The sequence below is a fragment of the Mytilus californianus genome, unplaced genomic scaffold, assembly GCF_021869535.1.
Source record: "Mytilus californianus isolate M0D057914Y unplaced genomic scaffold, xbMytCali1.0.p SCAF_1, whole genome shotgun sequence".
Taxonomy (NCBI): Eukaryota; Metazoa; Mollusca; class Bivalvia; order Mytilida; family Mytilidae; genus Mytilus; species Mytilus californianus.
In genome coordinates, this window is record NW_026262581.1 from 99,007,282 (window position 1) to 99,026,173 (window position 18,892).

The 18,892-nt window shown below is 32.9% G+C and overlaps 1 protein-coding gene across 5 annotated transcripts; it reads right to left on the reverse strand.

Annotated features, from left to right (window-relative positions):
- Positions 1 to 1,420: 1,420 nt before the first annotated feature.
- LOC127727173 (uncharacterized) lies at positions 1,421 to 15,375 on the reverse strand. Of its 5 annotated transcripts, none has more exons than XM_052234627.1 (3): positions 15,215 to 15,375; positions 6,005 to 6,091; positions 1,421 to 2,475 (listed from the first exon to the last, which is right to left on the reverse strand). In XM_052234627.1, exon 3 carries the CDS (start codon positions 2,435 to 2,437, stop codon positions 1,493 to 1,495), a length of 945 nt encoding a protein of 314 aa, XP_052090587.1. In that variant the 5' UTR covers positions 2,438 to 2,475; positions 6,005 to 6,091; positions 15,215 to 15,375; the 3' UTR covers positions 1,421 to 1,492. The 5 variants fall into 5 exon arrangements, with proteins under 5 accessions (XP_052090587.1, XP_052090583.1, XP_052090596.1 ...); XM_052234623.1 differs by having other exon boundaries at positions 1,421 to 3,107; XM_052234636.1 differs by having other exon boundaries at positions 1,421 to 3,124.
- Between the last annotated feature and the right edge of the window lie 3,517 nt (positions 15,376 to 18,892).

The following is an 18,892-nucleotide window of genomic DNA, read 5'->3' on the forward strand; positions in this document are numbered from 1 at the left end:
CAAAAACAAGTGAACATACACTGAACGAATAAATTTGATCTATGACACAATGTAAATACAAAATTAATAAAACAAGGGGGTTAAATGTAAAACAATATCAGAAAAACAACCATAACCTTGGACAAAATGCCGCCAATTAAAATAACGTACACAGGTAAATAAAAATAATTTTGTTGTAAGGTATACATGGAGTACGGAAATATTTTTACAAAACAAATAATTTTGTTGTTCCTAGTACGAGAACAAAAGCGAAAATTTATCGTCATACTAAACACTTATCAAAGGTGGTATATATTAAAAATAGTGAGACTAGATATAACACTGAATAAGTAAACAGTAAATAACAAAAATACATAACAGATTGTATCAACAGGTCAAATTAACACGAAAGTACGATTTGAGAGTACTCGCAGTTACTGAAAGCTAGTTAAAAGCCAAAAAACAATTAATAATAAAAAATCATGCATCAGAGACTAAAATAAAATATAACCTGCATAACCTAAATAAACAATCAAGGTTATAAACGCGAATAAGAGTAATAAATTAAGTAACAATTCAAAAGACGTCAATCTTCACACACTATCGCCTTTCAAAAGCGTCTATGTAGAAACTTAACTTAACGAATATTTAAAAGAAATTTTAATTTAAGATCAAAGTTCGATTTTATTTTGTTACTTTTGAAAATTTAAAAGCAATAAATTTAATTGCAAAGGACGTTTTAACGCCATTACCAGTGTTACCTTTGAGGGTTAAAATGCATTGTATGTGAAATTAGTTAAGTTTTAAATATATAGATATACATAGGTCACAGACAAATTGAAAACACGTATAGTTTTAAATTTTTGATATTCAATTTGCAAATTAATCGTCTATTTTCAGAGGTACCCGATGACTGTATTGCCCTCCCCTTTTAATTTTATGTTAAATTTTAATACTGACACTTTTATTGCTTGATAAGTAAATATTTAATGTTTGATAACTATAAATTTCTCAATAGAAATGACAAGATAATCTTAAAAAATAGTCATTTCCTCTTTCATACAAAAAATGAACCAACAATAAAATAAAATAAAAATAGTTAAAACTAATAAAAAAAAAAGAAGAGTGGAAGCCGTCAAGACAACACGCACGTTCCTGTGTCCTTTCTTATTTCAATAACACATGAATGAGTCTGCAAAAAAAAATAGACAACTTTGTATTGCACAATCTCTTTTAAATATTTCTAATTAAAACTCGTTTCAGAAAGAAAGGAAATCTTCATAATTTTCAGTATTTCAAAACTCTTATATAAAATCCATATGCGTATGCTTATTGAGAACAAATAACAAATAGTTACTATTTGTTTTATTTTCTGTTTGTTTGTTTGATTGGTGTGCTTTGTTTTTTCTCTTCCTGTCTACAGATACAAAATAAACAACAGTTGCGAATACTACCTTTAATTAATTTTTCCTATTTTCCATTTTTAAGTTAAAAAAATCGTTAAAATCCCTGTTTATTCCTCATCTATAGTAAAGTCTCGCACTTTTTGATCCAGCGATTCACTCTGCCTACGAACTCTACACAATCTTTTTTCTCGTTTTCTTTCAAATTTGTCCATATAGTTTTTGTAATCATCTTTAGTTAAAAGAAGATGTCCGTCTGGTGTTAAGGTTCCCATTTCAAACGACGCTAAGTTTTTAACTACTTCGGCATTTGGAATTGTAGGGAGCGAAAGGCGATTCTCTAATTCATTTTCTTTTAGGTTGAATTTGGTATTCTTCCTATGTTTTTCCTCAGCACGATTGGTTTTAACTTTATCGTTGATTCCAGAGGTGTGAGATATAGTGTTCACTGTAGCCAGCTCTTCGGTGAAATCTCCAGGATATATAGTTATTTCTGTTACAAGGGCCTTGTTGCTTTCTACAGATTGGTCTATACGTTGCCTGCCACTACTTTTGGCAACTGCCAAGGATTTCCCGTTAAGAGACACAACAGAACGAGATGTAATTGGACGTTCAGATAATTTTTCACCTTCTGAAGTAATCACACTCACTAATGATTTTGATCTGATATTTTTTCGAACATTCTCCTTGTTCGTGTCTTTGTTATTCAAAAGATCATCGTCGTCATTTTCGTCCTCAGACAAAAAGTTAATATCAGCCTCAACCTCAGCCTCAGCCTCTACACTGTCTCGCATTATTTCCGTGCTAAATCTTTTAAAGTTTTTCTGTCGTATCTTTTCTCTCATTTTATTTAGAAATACCGTTTTTTTACTCTGAAATGTTGACATGTGCACTTTTTCAGCCAATTCAATTGAACGTATTCGTTTGTCCAGTTTCCTTCTAAGGTCAAACTGCATTTGATAAAGTGTTCTCGATTTCATCATTTCAAATATTTCATGTTCGTGAAGGAAATTATCCTTATCTGACATTCGAATATGAACTGAAGATTTTGACATCACGTCTAATCACTAATGAAACACTACATCAACCGTATCTAAAATACAAAAAAGTGACAGATAATAATCAAAATTATTTCAGCTTAGTTCCATTTCCGATGTGCTATTTTATGACGTATCCAAGAGTAATGCAAAGTTTTTATTAATCGACTGCAGACTCTGTAAATACTGAATATTTCCAATGCGGAATCGAAGACAAATATTTAAATGTATTCTTGTTACAAAATACTTTCCTTAAATAAAATAAAAATTGAAAATCCGTTTTTAAATGCCGAAATTTGTATTCTTTGTTAGTCAATCGATTCCATCAAACCTTCTCATTACAGTGAACGTCAATACGCAATTGTTTAAAAACATGATTACAGTAATTGTCTAATAATTTTATCTTTCAAGGATTTTGCTGATAAATCGAATTCTTATGTTCATGTTAGGTTCGGTAAGGCTATCATCCTAATACTCCAGATATCAATGTCACACATGTGTCTCTGTACGGGACAATCTATATTTATGTACTCGGGCGATTGACTTTTTGTAATTCACTTAAAACCTTCAGCTAATATTTATTTTTTGAATTAGCCAGATTTCCTGCGAATATAGCTTAATTGAAATACCAACTGATATAGACAGGGATTTAGTCAAGGCTTTTCAACTGCAAAGAATTGGCGTCACTCTGAAACAAAATTGCGACTGAAAATTAAAATATAATGAATATTTCACCACTGAAGAATAATCCCTTTGAAAGTTAAGTTTCATAGAAATTAAAAAAAATATTCGAAAAGCTTGAAAAGTATTGTAACTGATTCACCAATGTCTGTTTTAAGTTTGCTTAATACGAATTGATTCACAGAAAATACAAATGTTGATATGAATATGGCACTAAACTCTTAGATTTAAAAAAAAAGAAAAAAAAAGTAAGTGTAAAGTACAGAACACACACCTTCCACTCTTGTATTCCTAAGATACATTTTGTACTTTTAACAAGTTAGAGCTAGGACTCAAACGCCCCTTTTAAGGTTTATACTAGTCCAATCTGCTTAAAATTCAGATCTATCGTAACTCGCTTATTCGTCATATGAGCATAACGAAATCAGAGATCTATATTTTGATAAGATTGATATTAGTTTTCTCTCTAGTTACATGTTAGTTTCAAAGAAATCAAGCTCTTTGGCTGGCTTTGGCTGATCTAAAAGATAAGGGGGAAAATTCTCACTTAGAACGAAACTTAATGTCGTTTTGTTGCACAAATGTCTGCAAATGAGACCAAGTCTATTTAATTGGACGTAATATGAAAGTGTCTAGATCAGAGCATTTTAAATATTTTTTACAAATGTACTCAGGTTTTTTTCTGTTATCTGTACAGGTAGTTTAACTTTTAAATAATGTTTCTAATTAAGTTATAATTTCGTTGGAACTATTGCTTTTTTGACAAGAAAATCCTTTTAAACGATTAAATCAATACATGTTAACGCCCGCAACGTGTTGCAATCTATATAGTTTTATATTTACATCGACCAAAAACCGAAAGGGATCAGTAGAATTGCCAAATTGTGCTTTAGTCCTGTTTATTTTATCATAACTTGAGAACTGTACTTGAATGATTGGATGTTATCATTTTTTATAGATATATTTATTGCAAAAGCAAATCTTTTAAAAAGAGACGATTCCAAATCCTTGTTTGGCCTGTGAAAGTTAAATGACGCCTTCCAATACCTATGTTCTTTTCTTTATCAACATCTGTTCTTTCTACAGATTTTAATACTTTAATGTTATGTTAAAAATATGTTTAATTTGTAAATTGAAAAAAAAAAATGAATGTTTCTAAAAATGCAAGTTTTTTTTAAAGGAAGACAAAATTGTTAGTAGGGAAAATAACAGCTACGAGACTTGGAAACCGTCAGGATATTAAATCATAGAGTATAGGGGAAATTGTGTTTATGTACATTTCCCGTATCGGTTTGGTAAATTAGTACATTTTTCCTTTGATAGTGGGCAATGTTATGCCCTCAAAGCTGCACTATGATAGATAAGAGAACTTGAATCTGTTTACAAAGTGACTTTGAATTGTTGGAAATACTAAGGATGTTCTATCCAAGGAACAGATTACATTAGCTGTATTCGGCTAAACCGTTCGGAATTTTTGGTCCTCAGTGCCCTTAAACTTCGTACTTTATTTGACTATTTTGATTCGAGCGTCACTGATGAGTCTTTTGTAGACGAAAATCGATTCTTACGTATAAAATTTCAAGCCTTGTATCTTTAATGAGGTTTTTTTCTAAGTTACAAAAATAAATCAAAACATAACAAAACAAAAAACATTAACAAAAAATACACACAAAAATAAAAACCAAAAACATTATATTTCAGACAGTAAATGATAATAAATGTATATATATATGTACATTCGTATCTACAAAATTCAATTATTTGTTCAATTGTCGATCTCTGAATTTTTAATGAAGTTTATTTTGGTAAAACTTTAAGTTGTTTGTTAGTTAATGAAAGTAAAATGTCAATATAATACCTCCATGGTTAGTTTAAGAAATCAGATTTTAGAGTGTATCAATTTAAGCGTTCTTTATTTAAAACGTATATGGTTCATTAGTATTTAATCAGTTACAAAAACATTTAACTGTATATGTCGGTACAAGGATTGATTAGTAAGACCCATCCCTTTCTACCACAAAAATCAATGATCGGTATAACAGTATAAGCCGTATAAATATACAATTGAATTCATCATCTGAATAATATTCCAGAAAAAACACATTGTACTTTATATAATTGATCCATCAACATGAATGAACGAGTTTTTATGGTCCGTCATGAATAGTACACGAAAATATGATCGAGTGAAAATTCCCAAAATAAATTTGTACACAATTGAAATGCATGAAACAGTTTAGTCTTGTTTCAAACTATTAAAAGTCTAATTTATATTAATCTCCCAGATACCAGACGCAACCTCCCAAATACCATACGTAGTTATTAAACACCAACAAAACAATCATAACCTTAACCAATAAAACTATTCAGCCCCTCAAAAAGGTTTGAAATACAACGCGTATGTTTGTTAACTTTATAATTAATATCACAGTTAAAAGTATTGATTATCAAGAGAAAAAATAGTGTCTAAATATTTGCAGGTATTGTTGAAAATATCCATATAGTTGGGTTTTGTTGGATCTTTATAAATAGTGAAAACAACAACATTATTGGATATTTTGTCAGCTGGTACAGACACAAATTGCAATCCGAGAGAACTGGTTTATAAATTGATTCGACGCATTGATATCGTTTAAGTAATGATTTTGTGAAAAATTATTTCGAAATGTTTTTCAATACAATTTATCAGATTCAAAAAAAATTTTGAAGAAAAAAATCCATGAAGTTGTACCAGTTCTCTCTGTTTTTTGTTTGTTTGTTTGTTTGTTTATTTCGGTCCTTTGTAAACGTCCGTTTCTTCAAATGACATAATAGTATTATCTGAGACTACATTATAAGAATGATCTCAGACCCAAATTTTACACTTGTTTTGAAATTTTTGTGAAGTAAAAGCACAGTTTTTACCTATGGGTATACAGTTATTGTCCCCTTCCACTCTTTATATCTTCAAGTTTCTACGCCTGGTATCATCGGTTTTCATTTGGGGGTCATCTGAAACAATCAATGGATTCCTTGTGTAAATGTTTGCTCTTACATGACAATTTTGATTTAATTTAAGTGTTTTGTGCGTTTTTGTTGAATATAATAATTGATCACGGGAATTGTAAAAAGCAACATGATCAACAATACAAGATCTACAAATACCAATATGTCTGGAACCATAACCTGGCTTCATACAGGAGTTTGATCCTTTAATTTTAACTAATTTTTATGATTGCACATTATCCCGAAAACTATAATTAAAAGACAGAAATTAGAAAGTAGCAAAAATTACCAGCAACACAAAAATGACAAGAATGACTGAAACCATCAATTGACTCCTCATGGCAGTTATTGCCCTTAAAGGTTTTTTAATGTGTGTTTCTGTCTGTTATCTTGAAATCATTTGTTGAAAGACAGAAACATTACACTGCCAAAATTATCGGTTTCTTAAATATCTTATAAGAACAAAAGTCGGTATTTAAGTGTAGATATCAGACAACCTATATAATAAACCGTATAGTTTCAAGTTTAATGGTTCATTAAATGAATATATTTAGGTACGAGTAGTTTACCGTTATTCAAATCTCATAAATCGATTAAAAAGATACAAATCACGGATACAAACAAAAACTCAGGGAATTGCATGAATTCCAAAGGGAGCGGGATAGGGAAGCGTCTCCTGCTATGCATACATCACCCGCCATGTCAATCTACAGTAAGTCGAAATGTCACAATTGAGAATAAGACATACTCGGTAAAATTATACAATAAAGACTATTCTGGTATCTAAAGATCTAAGACCACACAAACATGACGCAAGTGAGTAAAGATACAGACAAATCGTAATTCGAGATGATGACCGTAAAACTTAAGAAGTGTCTTTTCAGTCGTTCTTCCTCATAACTATGTACCAATTCAGGAATTTGGCAGTTTTTTTTCACTTGTTCCGTTGATTGATAGCATTTGATTTTGTCAGTTTATGGACTTCCCCTTTTTGGATTTGCCTTGGAGTTAGGTATGTGTGTTATTCTTTTTTTTTTGGAGCACGTTTTGTGTAATAATTAAATCCATATAGTGTGAAAATGAACGAGCGTAAGATATTAATTGAGATATGTAAATGCAATACGGTGAGACAGAGGGTATGTTACATCTGAGAAAAGGGAAGTTGACAATGGGAAAGTTGAAATCATTTCATTACGTTTGTCATTGATTCTAGTTTGAAGTCGTCCATCTGTTTCAATATTGGGGGAAATATCAAAAAATGAGCAGACCATCTTGTTTCGGTATAATCCTTAATTTCAAGTTCACTAGGATATATGAGATTCAAGCACTCACTGTTATGTGGGTTATTGGGTGATATGACATCATTAATATATCTGAATGTGTAATTAAAGAACTTTCCAAGGTGCTTTTTCTTTTCGTCTTTGATAACGTTCTGTATGATTTAGACTTCATTTGAGTACAAAGCCAAAAGCAAGGTCGATCAGTAGGGGTACATAATTAGCTCCGTAGGAATAAAAATTGTACATTTTTATCATATCCTCCCCCCAATTATTATGAGTAATAGATCAGTTTCATTTGTTATATAGAAACATTGCAAGGTATACATGCATGTCAGGCAAGAATCAACTTACTTTGAACTAGTTTCATGGTTCAGTTGTCAAAATTAAGATTTCTTGATAAGTTCGGATACTAAAGGTAATAGGTCAAATAAACTTAGTGTATACAATGATTGTAAATGTACTTCGCTTCCTAGCAAGACATCTGACCTTGACCTCATTTTTATTGTTCATTGATAACTTTAACTTTCCATGCTTACAACAGATTCTAAATATCTGTAAGGTATAGCTCATATAGACTAATTTGAAGAGATTTCAGTCCTTTCTCTCTTGTTAAATGGGTCATACTTAAAAAAAACATTTTTAGAGACAAGAGTGCACACGCTGAAATGTCTCGCCTGTTTATTTTTTAATAATGATTCAATAATAAGGATGAGGTCATTGTCAAATGAACCTTTCCAGACAGACATGTTAACCTTACAATCATTGCATACACGAAATAAAGTTGACACATTGCTTAATGTATCTGATAAACTGACAAAACCCCGAAAAATTAACATTGACCAATGAACCATGAAAATGAGGTCAAGGTTAGATTAGACAGACTTGTTCACCTTACAATCATTCCATACACCAATTCTGGGTAACCTACTAGTTATAGTATCTGATTAACTTACAAAACCATGAAAACTTAACATTGACCAGTGATTCAGGAAAATGAGGTCAAGGTCATATGAACCTGCCAGACAGCCATGTACACCTTCCAATCATTCCATACACCAAAAAATAGTTGACATATTGCTTATAGTATCTGATAAACTGACAAATCATAAAAACTTAACATTGACCAATGAATCATAATTTAAAGATCAAGAGCATACGAACCATGCCAGACAGATATGTACACCTTACAATCATTCGATACACCAAATATAGTGACACTTTTGCTTACAGTACCTGAGAAATAGACCAAACCACAAAAATTAACATTGTTCAATGAACCATGAAATAAAGGTCAAGGTCAGATGAAACCTGCCAGTCGGACATGTACACCTTGTAATCATTCCATACACCAAATATAGTTGTTCTATTGCTTATATTATCCGAGATACGGACTTGAAACTTTAACCTTGCATGATCACTGATCCATGAAATGAGGTTGAGGTCAGGTGAACACTCCCTGACGGACATATTGACGTTGGAAGGAAACCATATACCAAATATATATTTTCATATTACTCATAATAAGTGAGAAATTCCCTGACAAAGAACTAAACAAAAAAATTCTAGCAGTCGCTGAACCATGAAATTGAGTTCGACAATGGACATATGACAGACGGAAACTTCGTAACATAAGGTATCTGCATACAAATGATGAAGCATCCGGGTCTTTTACCTTCAGAAATATAAAAGCTTTATACAAATAGTTTACACCGTCGTTGTCGCTGCCGCCGGATTGTTATCCCCATGTCTCGAATTTTGCGACTTTCGTCGCAGGCGAGACAAAAAAATGAGAATTAAAGAAATAAAACTTACCATCATACATTATTAGTTATTTCCTATTGCGTCATTACAACAGAAGGTAATGAGATATAAGTGAGATCTTATTTCTCCAAAATCCTGTTGGCAATACTTCTAAAGAGGCGTTTTTAAATGAAGTTCAGAGTGTAGAAAGGGCTCTTGGATGATGAGCTTTAATGTTAAAACTGCCGAAAAGTTCTTCCTTAACTAAGCCATAAGCTAGAGATAGATTTGTAGATCTAAGAAGCAATGGTTTTAACGGACAAATCGGACAAAATGAAAAGGATATAGAATTAGAACTATAGTACACATAGTATCTTTTCCTAAGATAAACAGTCATAATCCAAACTGGACAAATAAGTTTTAAATTTGAGTCAGAAGGAAGTGCAGCGATAACTATGGGTCATGAATTTGATGTTTGACAAGAAAAGATAAGGTTATTCTTGAAAGATCTGAAAACCATTCTTGGCAGCCCCAACGAAGAGCTACTGCTTCGAATAATTACTGACGAAATTCCCACTCTTTGTTCACAGGAGCAAGAGACAATGTATGTTTGTCTTTATAAACACTGAGGCTGTTTAAAATATGTCACACTTTCAGATGAAGTAAAATCTTAAAGCAAAAGAACAGAATGTATTTGACTATCTGATACAAGGACTAACAATGAGTTCCTCCATGATTCTTAATTTGAGCAACAATCGGGGTGTTTTCGGTTGTCAAAACAACTGTGTTGATCCGATAAGGTTTGAAATAATGCAGTGTAAGAAGAACTGTCTTCATTTCTAGCACATTGATGATCGCTTTAAGACAATCTAAGCCAAAGACTCCGAGACAGTGTGTCCCTCCAGATAAGCACCACACCTTGGTTGGAGGTAGACGAAGGCCCCTAGTGACATTATTCCTGAGTAGCCACCACTGAATGTGAGGAGACAGATACTGAAGCATTGGAATAGGAGCTTCCCATTAAAAGGAAGCTAGAATCAAAAATTGGTGCATATAAAACCGAAGAGGAAGAATATGGAGTTGTCCAAGAGTAACTATACATGCAAAAAATAAAATAACAAAAATACCGAACTCCAATGAAAATTCAAAACGGTGAGTCAGCGTTTTACAGACCCAGAAGTTTCTAGAATTGACGTGCACATGCTGAGTGAAGGTTAAAAGAGATAACTTTTAGAAAATAGATGGAGAGTCTTCTTCTAAGTGGGAAAGACTAGTCCTTCATGGGTGAGAAGAAATGTTCACCAAGGAATATAAAATATTGAAATGTAATCCTCTGTGTCTTTTTCCAGGAAATGAGGAAATCTAGGGACAGAAAGAGTTTGATGACCAATTCTGTCTGAGCTTTTAGGTGTAAAAATCCTTGATAAGAAAATCGTCCAAACAAAAATGGATTTAGACCGGCTTAGGATGAATGTGAGCAATAACCACCTGTATAACATTGGTAAAGACAGGCTAGGCCAAAGTGGAATGCCTTGAATTGGAACACCTTGTTGTTTAAAAAAAAAAATTCCTGGAAGTATTGGAAATATGGATTGTCTACATTTTAAAATGAGGAATTTAGATATGTGATCAGAATTGACAAGTTTAATATATGACCGGTCTCAACCCCTTTCCCCCTTTTCTTTGGGAATAGAAAAGTGAAAGACGGAGTTAGACATATATCTGAAAAATAGCGTCTTCTTTCATTAAAAAAAATGACTCTTCACAGAATCCAAAGTATGAGATGTATGACAGATACGGACTCTCGAACTGAAGCGCCAATCCCTCTCAAATATTTGACAACACAATCTGCAGTCAATTTCCACCACTGTTTTAGAACAGGGGTAAACCGATCAAAATCAGAATTCAAGCAAGAGGAGGAGTTAAATCCTCTAATGGTGCAATCGACCTTAGAGGGGCTAATACCTAGGTAACAGGACTAGGTTTTTTAAAGAGCCAGTATTTTTTTGATTTGGTAGACTTGGGAGCAGTCGATTTGTTCTGCCTGCTAAGAATGACCTTTTGTTCTTGGAAGTAGCAGATTGACCTCCAGAGGAGTAAGTAGAGGCAACCTTAATATTTTGTCCGAGTAAAAGGGGACTTCATTAAGGAGTCATTAGATTTTTACAATCCCTAGATTTCTCTTAAATCTAATCCCCCTTAGACAGGATGTAATTAAGCAAGAGAACCCACAACTAAAAACAAGAAAGGCCTTATCTAATTAAGTTTAAAAAAACTCTTTTAATTCTGGTAGAAGTACACTCTCTTTGCTATTCACTAAACAAACGACCAAGAAGAGATCGGATGTGCCTAGGATCTACTAGCACTTCGAAAAATATTCCAATTCTTAGTCCAAACCGGCGGAGTGACCCATACGTTCAAACCCGTGCTGTGATTACTATAACACTACATAGACATAGCAATCTCAGACCAGTGATAAAATCGAGATGATTATTTGGTTTCAGTCCATTGTATTACTTTGTACATATAGGCGAGTGACTTTAACCATAAAATTAAATTTTTAATGCACCCACCTAACACACGGCTAAATTATATATCATTTGAAAGCTACACATCTCTACTATCTGTATGGCCCGGTCGTAAAAAATTCGTACGGTGCAATTTCCGTCAAATCAAGATCAAAGGCCAAGGACGAATAAGTGCATATTTTCTGAGATTTCAGCTTGATTGCATAATATGACTTTTATATACTAAATTCACATATGCAAACCATTTAAACTTTTAGCAGAGAGATTAACGGTCATTAATCAAATGCATTTTAAAATATTTAAAACGTGTTTTTGATAGACAGCACATGTTTTCTGAAATTCGAGTAAAAGTTAACAAAATGTGTGAAAACCCAATTTTTTCTTTCTGATGCAACTGCTAATCACTTAAAACTAAGTAAAACCTTGTAATAACTATCAAAGAAGTTTTTGACATCATAAATTTCCTAAAATTATGCTTACTTCTAATCAAACAGCAAATCATAACAACTCATGCAGTTGCCCAAAATACCGCCATCTGCGAAAAAACAGCTTTTAAGCATTTCTTCTTATTTAAACATTGTATGTGGTCAATATAAGATTTAATAAACAAATTCTTAAGAATCTGAAAAATTTAAAGTAAAAAAATATGTGTGCGAATCATACTATTGCTTGAAATAAAGGGGGGAAACTAAGAGATTGCAATCTGCATTGTAACTACCAGACTGAAATAAACATCTTTTGACTTTTCTAATTGTTTGATTTGTAGCTTCATTATAAATATTGATGTAGTGAAAAGACCTTTTATTTATTTAATGTGAACCATAAAAAATAAATTGAAAATTTAGACAAAAATAGATAAAAAATAAATTGATGAAAATTGAAATTTAAAAGAATTTAAAAACCAGTAAACACATTATAAAACTTGACTTCTTGATTGCTTAAATTGCGTTTTTCATTGTTTAAATGCATTAATTCATCAAATAAGAATAATTTTGAAGAAACAAATCCATTAATACGCAACGATTCTAGTTACAACTAGACTTTCTGAATAGCTTGAATGACTAGTTCATTTTTCATACGAGGATGACTTCATGCAAGAGCTTCTGATGACGACTGAAAAGAAGCTACCATTATCTTGAAACTTCACTTTCCACTATATAGATGATGTCATCTCGCTGAATAGTGCCAAATTTGTCACAATGTTGGACTCGTATTTTCCATTGAAATTTAAAAAAAGACTCAACAGATATAGTTTACTTTACCACTTATCTTGAAATCGTCGATGAGGGTTGGTTGAGAACAAGTTTTACGACAAAAGAGATGAGCATAAATCAACCCATAAAAACACTCCTTACTAACCAATTATAAACTTTTCATTTCTATGTAGCAACATTATAGCAATTCCTGCATATCTATACTATTAAAGGAGGAGACCGATTTCACTGAGCCTCAACTCCTCTGAAACAATAACAAGTCGGAATATTTATGATATGACGTATAAATGTAGGGTTTTGCATTTCCTAAATTTGTCTTTGCATGCTCAGTCGACGTACTGCCCACAAAATTAAATAAAACTCTTTATTTAAACACTTGCCCAATTGTAACGCGATTTCGCGGCATCTTCTTGTGGAGTATATATCTCCAAGTTGATACAATATTCCAGAGCTTGCATTTACTTTCCCGATTGTCGTGATAGTGCGTAACTGCTCACAATGAAGATATTAAATAAAGGCAACTATAGTATACCGCTATTCAATAGTCATCAATCGATTTACTAGTAACTGAAACAAATCCGGGTATCAAACCCAAACCGTGGGAAACGCATCAACTATAAGAGGAACACAACGGAATAACAGAAACACTGAACTGCTACAAAAACAAACATTAACATACAAAGAAACAGATTATTCGATACCAACTGCCATATGCCTGACTTGGTACAGGACATTTGAAGAAAAATGGTGGTTTGAACATGGTTTTTAACCAGAGTTCAAATGCAAAGTTGAAATCATCCCTTTGAAAATTTTATGGACGCCACTACGAGTTGGTTGACAATTATGAAATATCTGTTTTGCCAGATGACGACTGATAAGTTCCAATCGACGTTACCAAAATACCGTCATTTCTGCCTTGAATGTCACCTACCGAATAAGGCTTGGCACCGAGGTAGGAATTACACGAGCCACAAGACGGGTGTCACATGTGGAACATGATCTGCTCATCCTTTTGGAGCCCCTGAGTTCACCCCAAATATTTTTGGGGGGTTTGTGTTACTCAATCTGTAGTTTTATATGTTGTGTTTTGTATAATGTTGCTTGTCGTTTTTTGCCCGGCTTTGTCAGTTCGTTTTCAATTATGAGTTTTATGTCCCTTTGATATATTTCGTCACTCTCTAAAACAGCGAATGATTTTATGAGGTCAGGAAGGTATTCAACTTTTTTCTTTTTTATTTCACAACTGCTTATAGTGTTTTACATACACAATGACCTGCATTTGTATTTTAAAAGCTTATGTTGAAAATACTCAATCCTATCTCTATACCTTTGAAATTTGGTTTGTGAGAATAAAGATATATAGAAGCATCTTTTATTCAAATAATTAAAGAGATTAAACTTCTAAACACATTTAATATGTCTAACACGATTTTAAACTAAATAAGAAGCAGTAGCATTATATGTAGTTCGTTTACATCCCGCTTTAGACAACCAAGTGTTTCTAAACAAGGTTACTTATTTCAATGTTGCCTACGATTTAGTCGCAAAGTCATGTTTGCATTTAAACATGATTAAAAAAAGTAAATAAGTTTAACTTCGTAAAAAACATATTTTTACCTCAATTAGCTCGTATATATTCATTTTTGAACTTTAAATACCCCTTCTTTTATTATGGAAGATCATTCTCCTCCCTGATATTGACAATTAGCGATGTGCTATCTTAACATAGAATAACAAAATGATCGCTATTTGCAGATGGCAGATTTTTGGGCAACTGCAAACACTTCAATAGAAGGCTGTTCTATGAACAATAATTAATAATTGCATCTTAAAATTACAAAACAAATATTCCTTGACCTAAAACATATTATTTTTCTATTTTTTTAGCATACAAATATCGATCCCCCAAGATATATTTTGCTTTTGGAACAATTTTTCATTTTTTTAGGATTTGTGATGAATTTCAATTTTCGGGAAATATTGCGCATATAACCTCTTATTTTTTGTTTGATTTGGAAATAATGTATTATGTTATATAGAGTTCATATGATCTTTTGAAAAATGTTATGGTACAAGAATTAGAAAATGGCTTTTTGTTTAGTAATCGCAAAAATTGGAATGTTTTTTCATGACCTTTGACCTTGATTTAACAGAAAATGCACCGTACGATTTTTTTACAACCGGCCAAAACAGAAAGTACAGATTATTAGCTTTCGAATGATATATAATACAGCCGTGTGTTAGGTGGGTGCATTAAAGTCGTTAACTAAGCGTCTTTTTGAAATAAGTCACTCGCCTAATATACTTTCTATAGCTTAATGAGAACAATTGTTTAAATAACTAATAAATTGAAAATAAGCTATTTACCAATTTGCAAAGGTGTGAGAACTTAAAACACCTTCTTCTGTAATCTTCGAGAAACATGTGATGTCTATGGCGCAGACGGAAATGGAATGACGGTAATTGGTATCATATATGCTTACTTGCCAAACTAACTATATCCTAACTGTCAATTTTTAGTATGGTGATACCGTCTGTTGTTACGACACAATAGAAATATTATTTCATAATTAATTATGGTAGCGTATTCATTGCAATAAAAACAATTAAGTTTTCATGCTTCTGTAGGTTTCTAAGTTATTACGAATGATTCAGTGAAAGGTCACATATATATTTGATCAGACGTTGAAAGTGGTACATGTTTGTCTGACAGGGGTCACCTATTGATCTAATTTTCATAGTGGTTCAGTTTTTGTGATCGGGTCTTTGTGTGTGTTATTTTGTAATAATAGAGATCAACTATTCATACGGTCTTTAGAATCCTTTCTATGTCTTCATATTTGTCATGCCTCAATAAATGGTTTTATGATGAATATAAAGTTTCCTGCCTTGATCTGTTTCTAAGTTACTCTGAGTAATATTGTAGGTAGACTTAGATTGTTCAAGGTGTGAATGTCTGCGTGGCATACATCATCTCGCCATGACCTCATTTCCAGTCCAATGATCTATGCTAAGTGTTCATGTTCAGGTCATTTTCCCAGTTACTTCCAGTGCCACTGACGAGTCTTATGTGTCTGGCTTACAAAATTATTAGCCAGGTATCACTGATGAGTTTTTACTTTAAGTTAAATGTCATCTATACATGGTATTTAAAAAATCCTTATAATATGTACACGTCTTTCTGACAGGGGTCACCTGAGATTGACTACGTTTTAATAGTTTGGTGATCAGTTTTGAGTTTCTCTGCATAGGTTATGTCTCGCAAAATAATCCAAGGTTTGGTGACTATATGTTGAACGTATGTATCCCATCGAACTTGAAATAAAGGATACCACAGATACATTTAAGTCTGCCTCATATCTTGATTTACATATAGAAATTGACAATGAAGGTTGGTTGAGAACAAAACTTTACGATAAATAGGATTTCAGCACCCGATAGTGCACTTTCCATTTCTATTTGTGGAATCCGTGTACACTGCCTATTATGGTTGATAGGGATATGTTACTGACTTAAATACAACTTATGTACTTTAACTTATTTACACCAAGGACAATCTTAAACCCAAAACAAAGATTTGACACCGGGAAGTCTGTTATTATGGTAGAGGAAGCCGAAGTACTCGGAGAGAACAGGTCAAAATCGGTGGCCTTTTACTAACCGAGGATCCCAAAGTACCCATTCTAGTTTAAACTCCGGGCTTAGTCCCAAAAATGTGTGTGGGAGGGTGAAAATCACCTTACTAATGTTCTGAAATTTTCAGCGCCCCGAGTCAGAATCTTACCCTTTAGCAATGTAGCCATCGATCTTAACCACTAGGCCACAAACCCACACATTGTCAAATTCAGCAACATTACAGGAGCGCTTTCATATGGAGTATATATCTCCATGTAGATACGATATTCCAGAGGTTACGTTTTCTATCATGATTTCCTTGATAAAGGGTTGCTCCTTACAAGAAAGCTATAGAACCAAGGGTTCAAAGTGGTAAAGTTAAAGTAACCCCTTCGAAAGTTTTACGGCCGCCATCACAAGTTGGCTAACCGTTATGGAATATCTGTGTCACAGATGACCATGAATATGTTCCAATTGTTGTAACCGCAATCACGTCCTCTTTTCTTCACCGGTTGATACATCACCGGATTGGAACTTCTATGAGCAACACGACGGATTGTGGAACAGGAACTGCTTACTCTTCTAGAGCACTTTGTGTGGGGTTTGTTTTGTTCGATCTTTAGTTTTCTATGTGGTGTTTTGTGGACTTGTTAGTCCTTTCGTAGTTTTGTCATTGTGTTGTCAGTTTTTCTTCGCTTTTGAGTTTTGAATGTCACCTTGGTATCTTCCCTTCTTCACAGTTACTTTGAGTAAAAGGTCAACTATATTTTGTCTCTTGAAACACTGTAAGATAATGTGACTGTCTGTTAGGGGTTACCGGAACTTCCACGTTTTTATGGTATATTTATCAACATTAATATTATAGAAACAAAAATGTCATTTTGATAATTATTTTCACCTTTTTGATTTATGTTAATTTTCTCAATCTTGCTGTTTTCTCTAATAACAATTTTCAAGTAAATATCCTAAAAATTGCCAAAAACTTCAAATAATGTTACTACAGGGCTATGTTGATTTATTTCTAGATCTTGTTGCTTACAGTTTATCTCTGCATTAATGTTTTTAAGAAAATAGCAAAAAATTGGCAAAACTTGTAGTTCAAGGGTAATTACTCCTAAATAGATTTGATTAACAATTTCAGTCAGGTTTGACTTATTTCTATATCGTGGTTTGTTGATCATTTTACAGTTTACAGTTTCTCCTTATCTATTATAGTTCGCAAGATATTTGTCAAATAGATATAAGAAGATGTGGTATGAGTGCCAAAAGCTATAAAAATGAGCAAAAATCTCCATTTAAGGCAATGACTCTAAAAATAATAATTATATTGAAAATTTCGGTTATGTTGACTTATTTGTAAATCTTATATTGCTGCTTATAGTTTCTCTCTATGCATACGTTATAGTTTCAATAAAATAGCCAAAAAGTGCAACCGATTTACAAAACTTGTTATTTAAAGCCAATACTCTTTTAGGGATTCATCTGACAATTTCTGTCTGGTTGACTTATCTCTATATCATTGTTATTTGATCGTTTTACAGTTGACAGTTTCTCTTTACCAATTAAAGTTTTCTACAAAATGGCCCCCACACACAATTATTAACAAAACTATAGTTTAAGAGCAGTTACTCCTGAAAGAGTCAATTGACGATTTCAGTTGACTTAATTCTAAACTTGACTTGCTGGTCATTTTTACTGGTTACAGTTTCTCTCTATCTAATGTAGTTTTCAAGTCAATTGCCAAAAACGCAAAAAATGGATAAACAATACCTGGCTTATAATTTGGTAAGCCAGACGCGTGATTCGTCTACATAAGAATCGTCAGTGGCGCTCGAATCAAATCAGTTAGAAAGCCAAATCAAATACAAAGTTGAAGAGTATATACAACTGAAAATTCCAAAAAGTTGTGAAAAATAGGGCTATGGCAATCTATATCTTTGGGTATTAAACCTTGGTGTTTGGGTGTTTCAACATTTTATAATCAGTTTCTTGTAATTTACAGAAGACTATTTCATGTCAGCATATAAGTTCTGACTACTGGGTTGGTGATACCCTCGGGGACGAAACGTCCTCCAGCAGTGGAATCGACCCAGTGGTTGATAAATCTCATCAAAGATACCAGGCTCATAATTTGGTACGCCAGACACGTATTTCCTCTACAAAAGACTCGAAAATGGTGCTTAAAACAATCTATACCTCGGGATAGAAAAACCTTTTTCAACATTTTATTAACAGTTTAGAAAAGAGTTCCATATGGCACCCCCACGGAATAAACTGTAATACATTATTGTGTTCTTTTAGTATGGTGTGGTGCCGTGTGGAACTCTTGCCACAGTTTACAGAAAAGAACCTATCAAAGCTATTTCATGGATAAAAGTGCCGACTACTTGCATGGCTGGTGATACCCTCAGTGAAGAAATGTCCACCAGC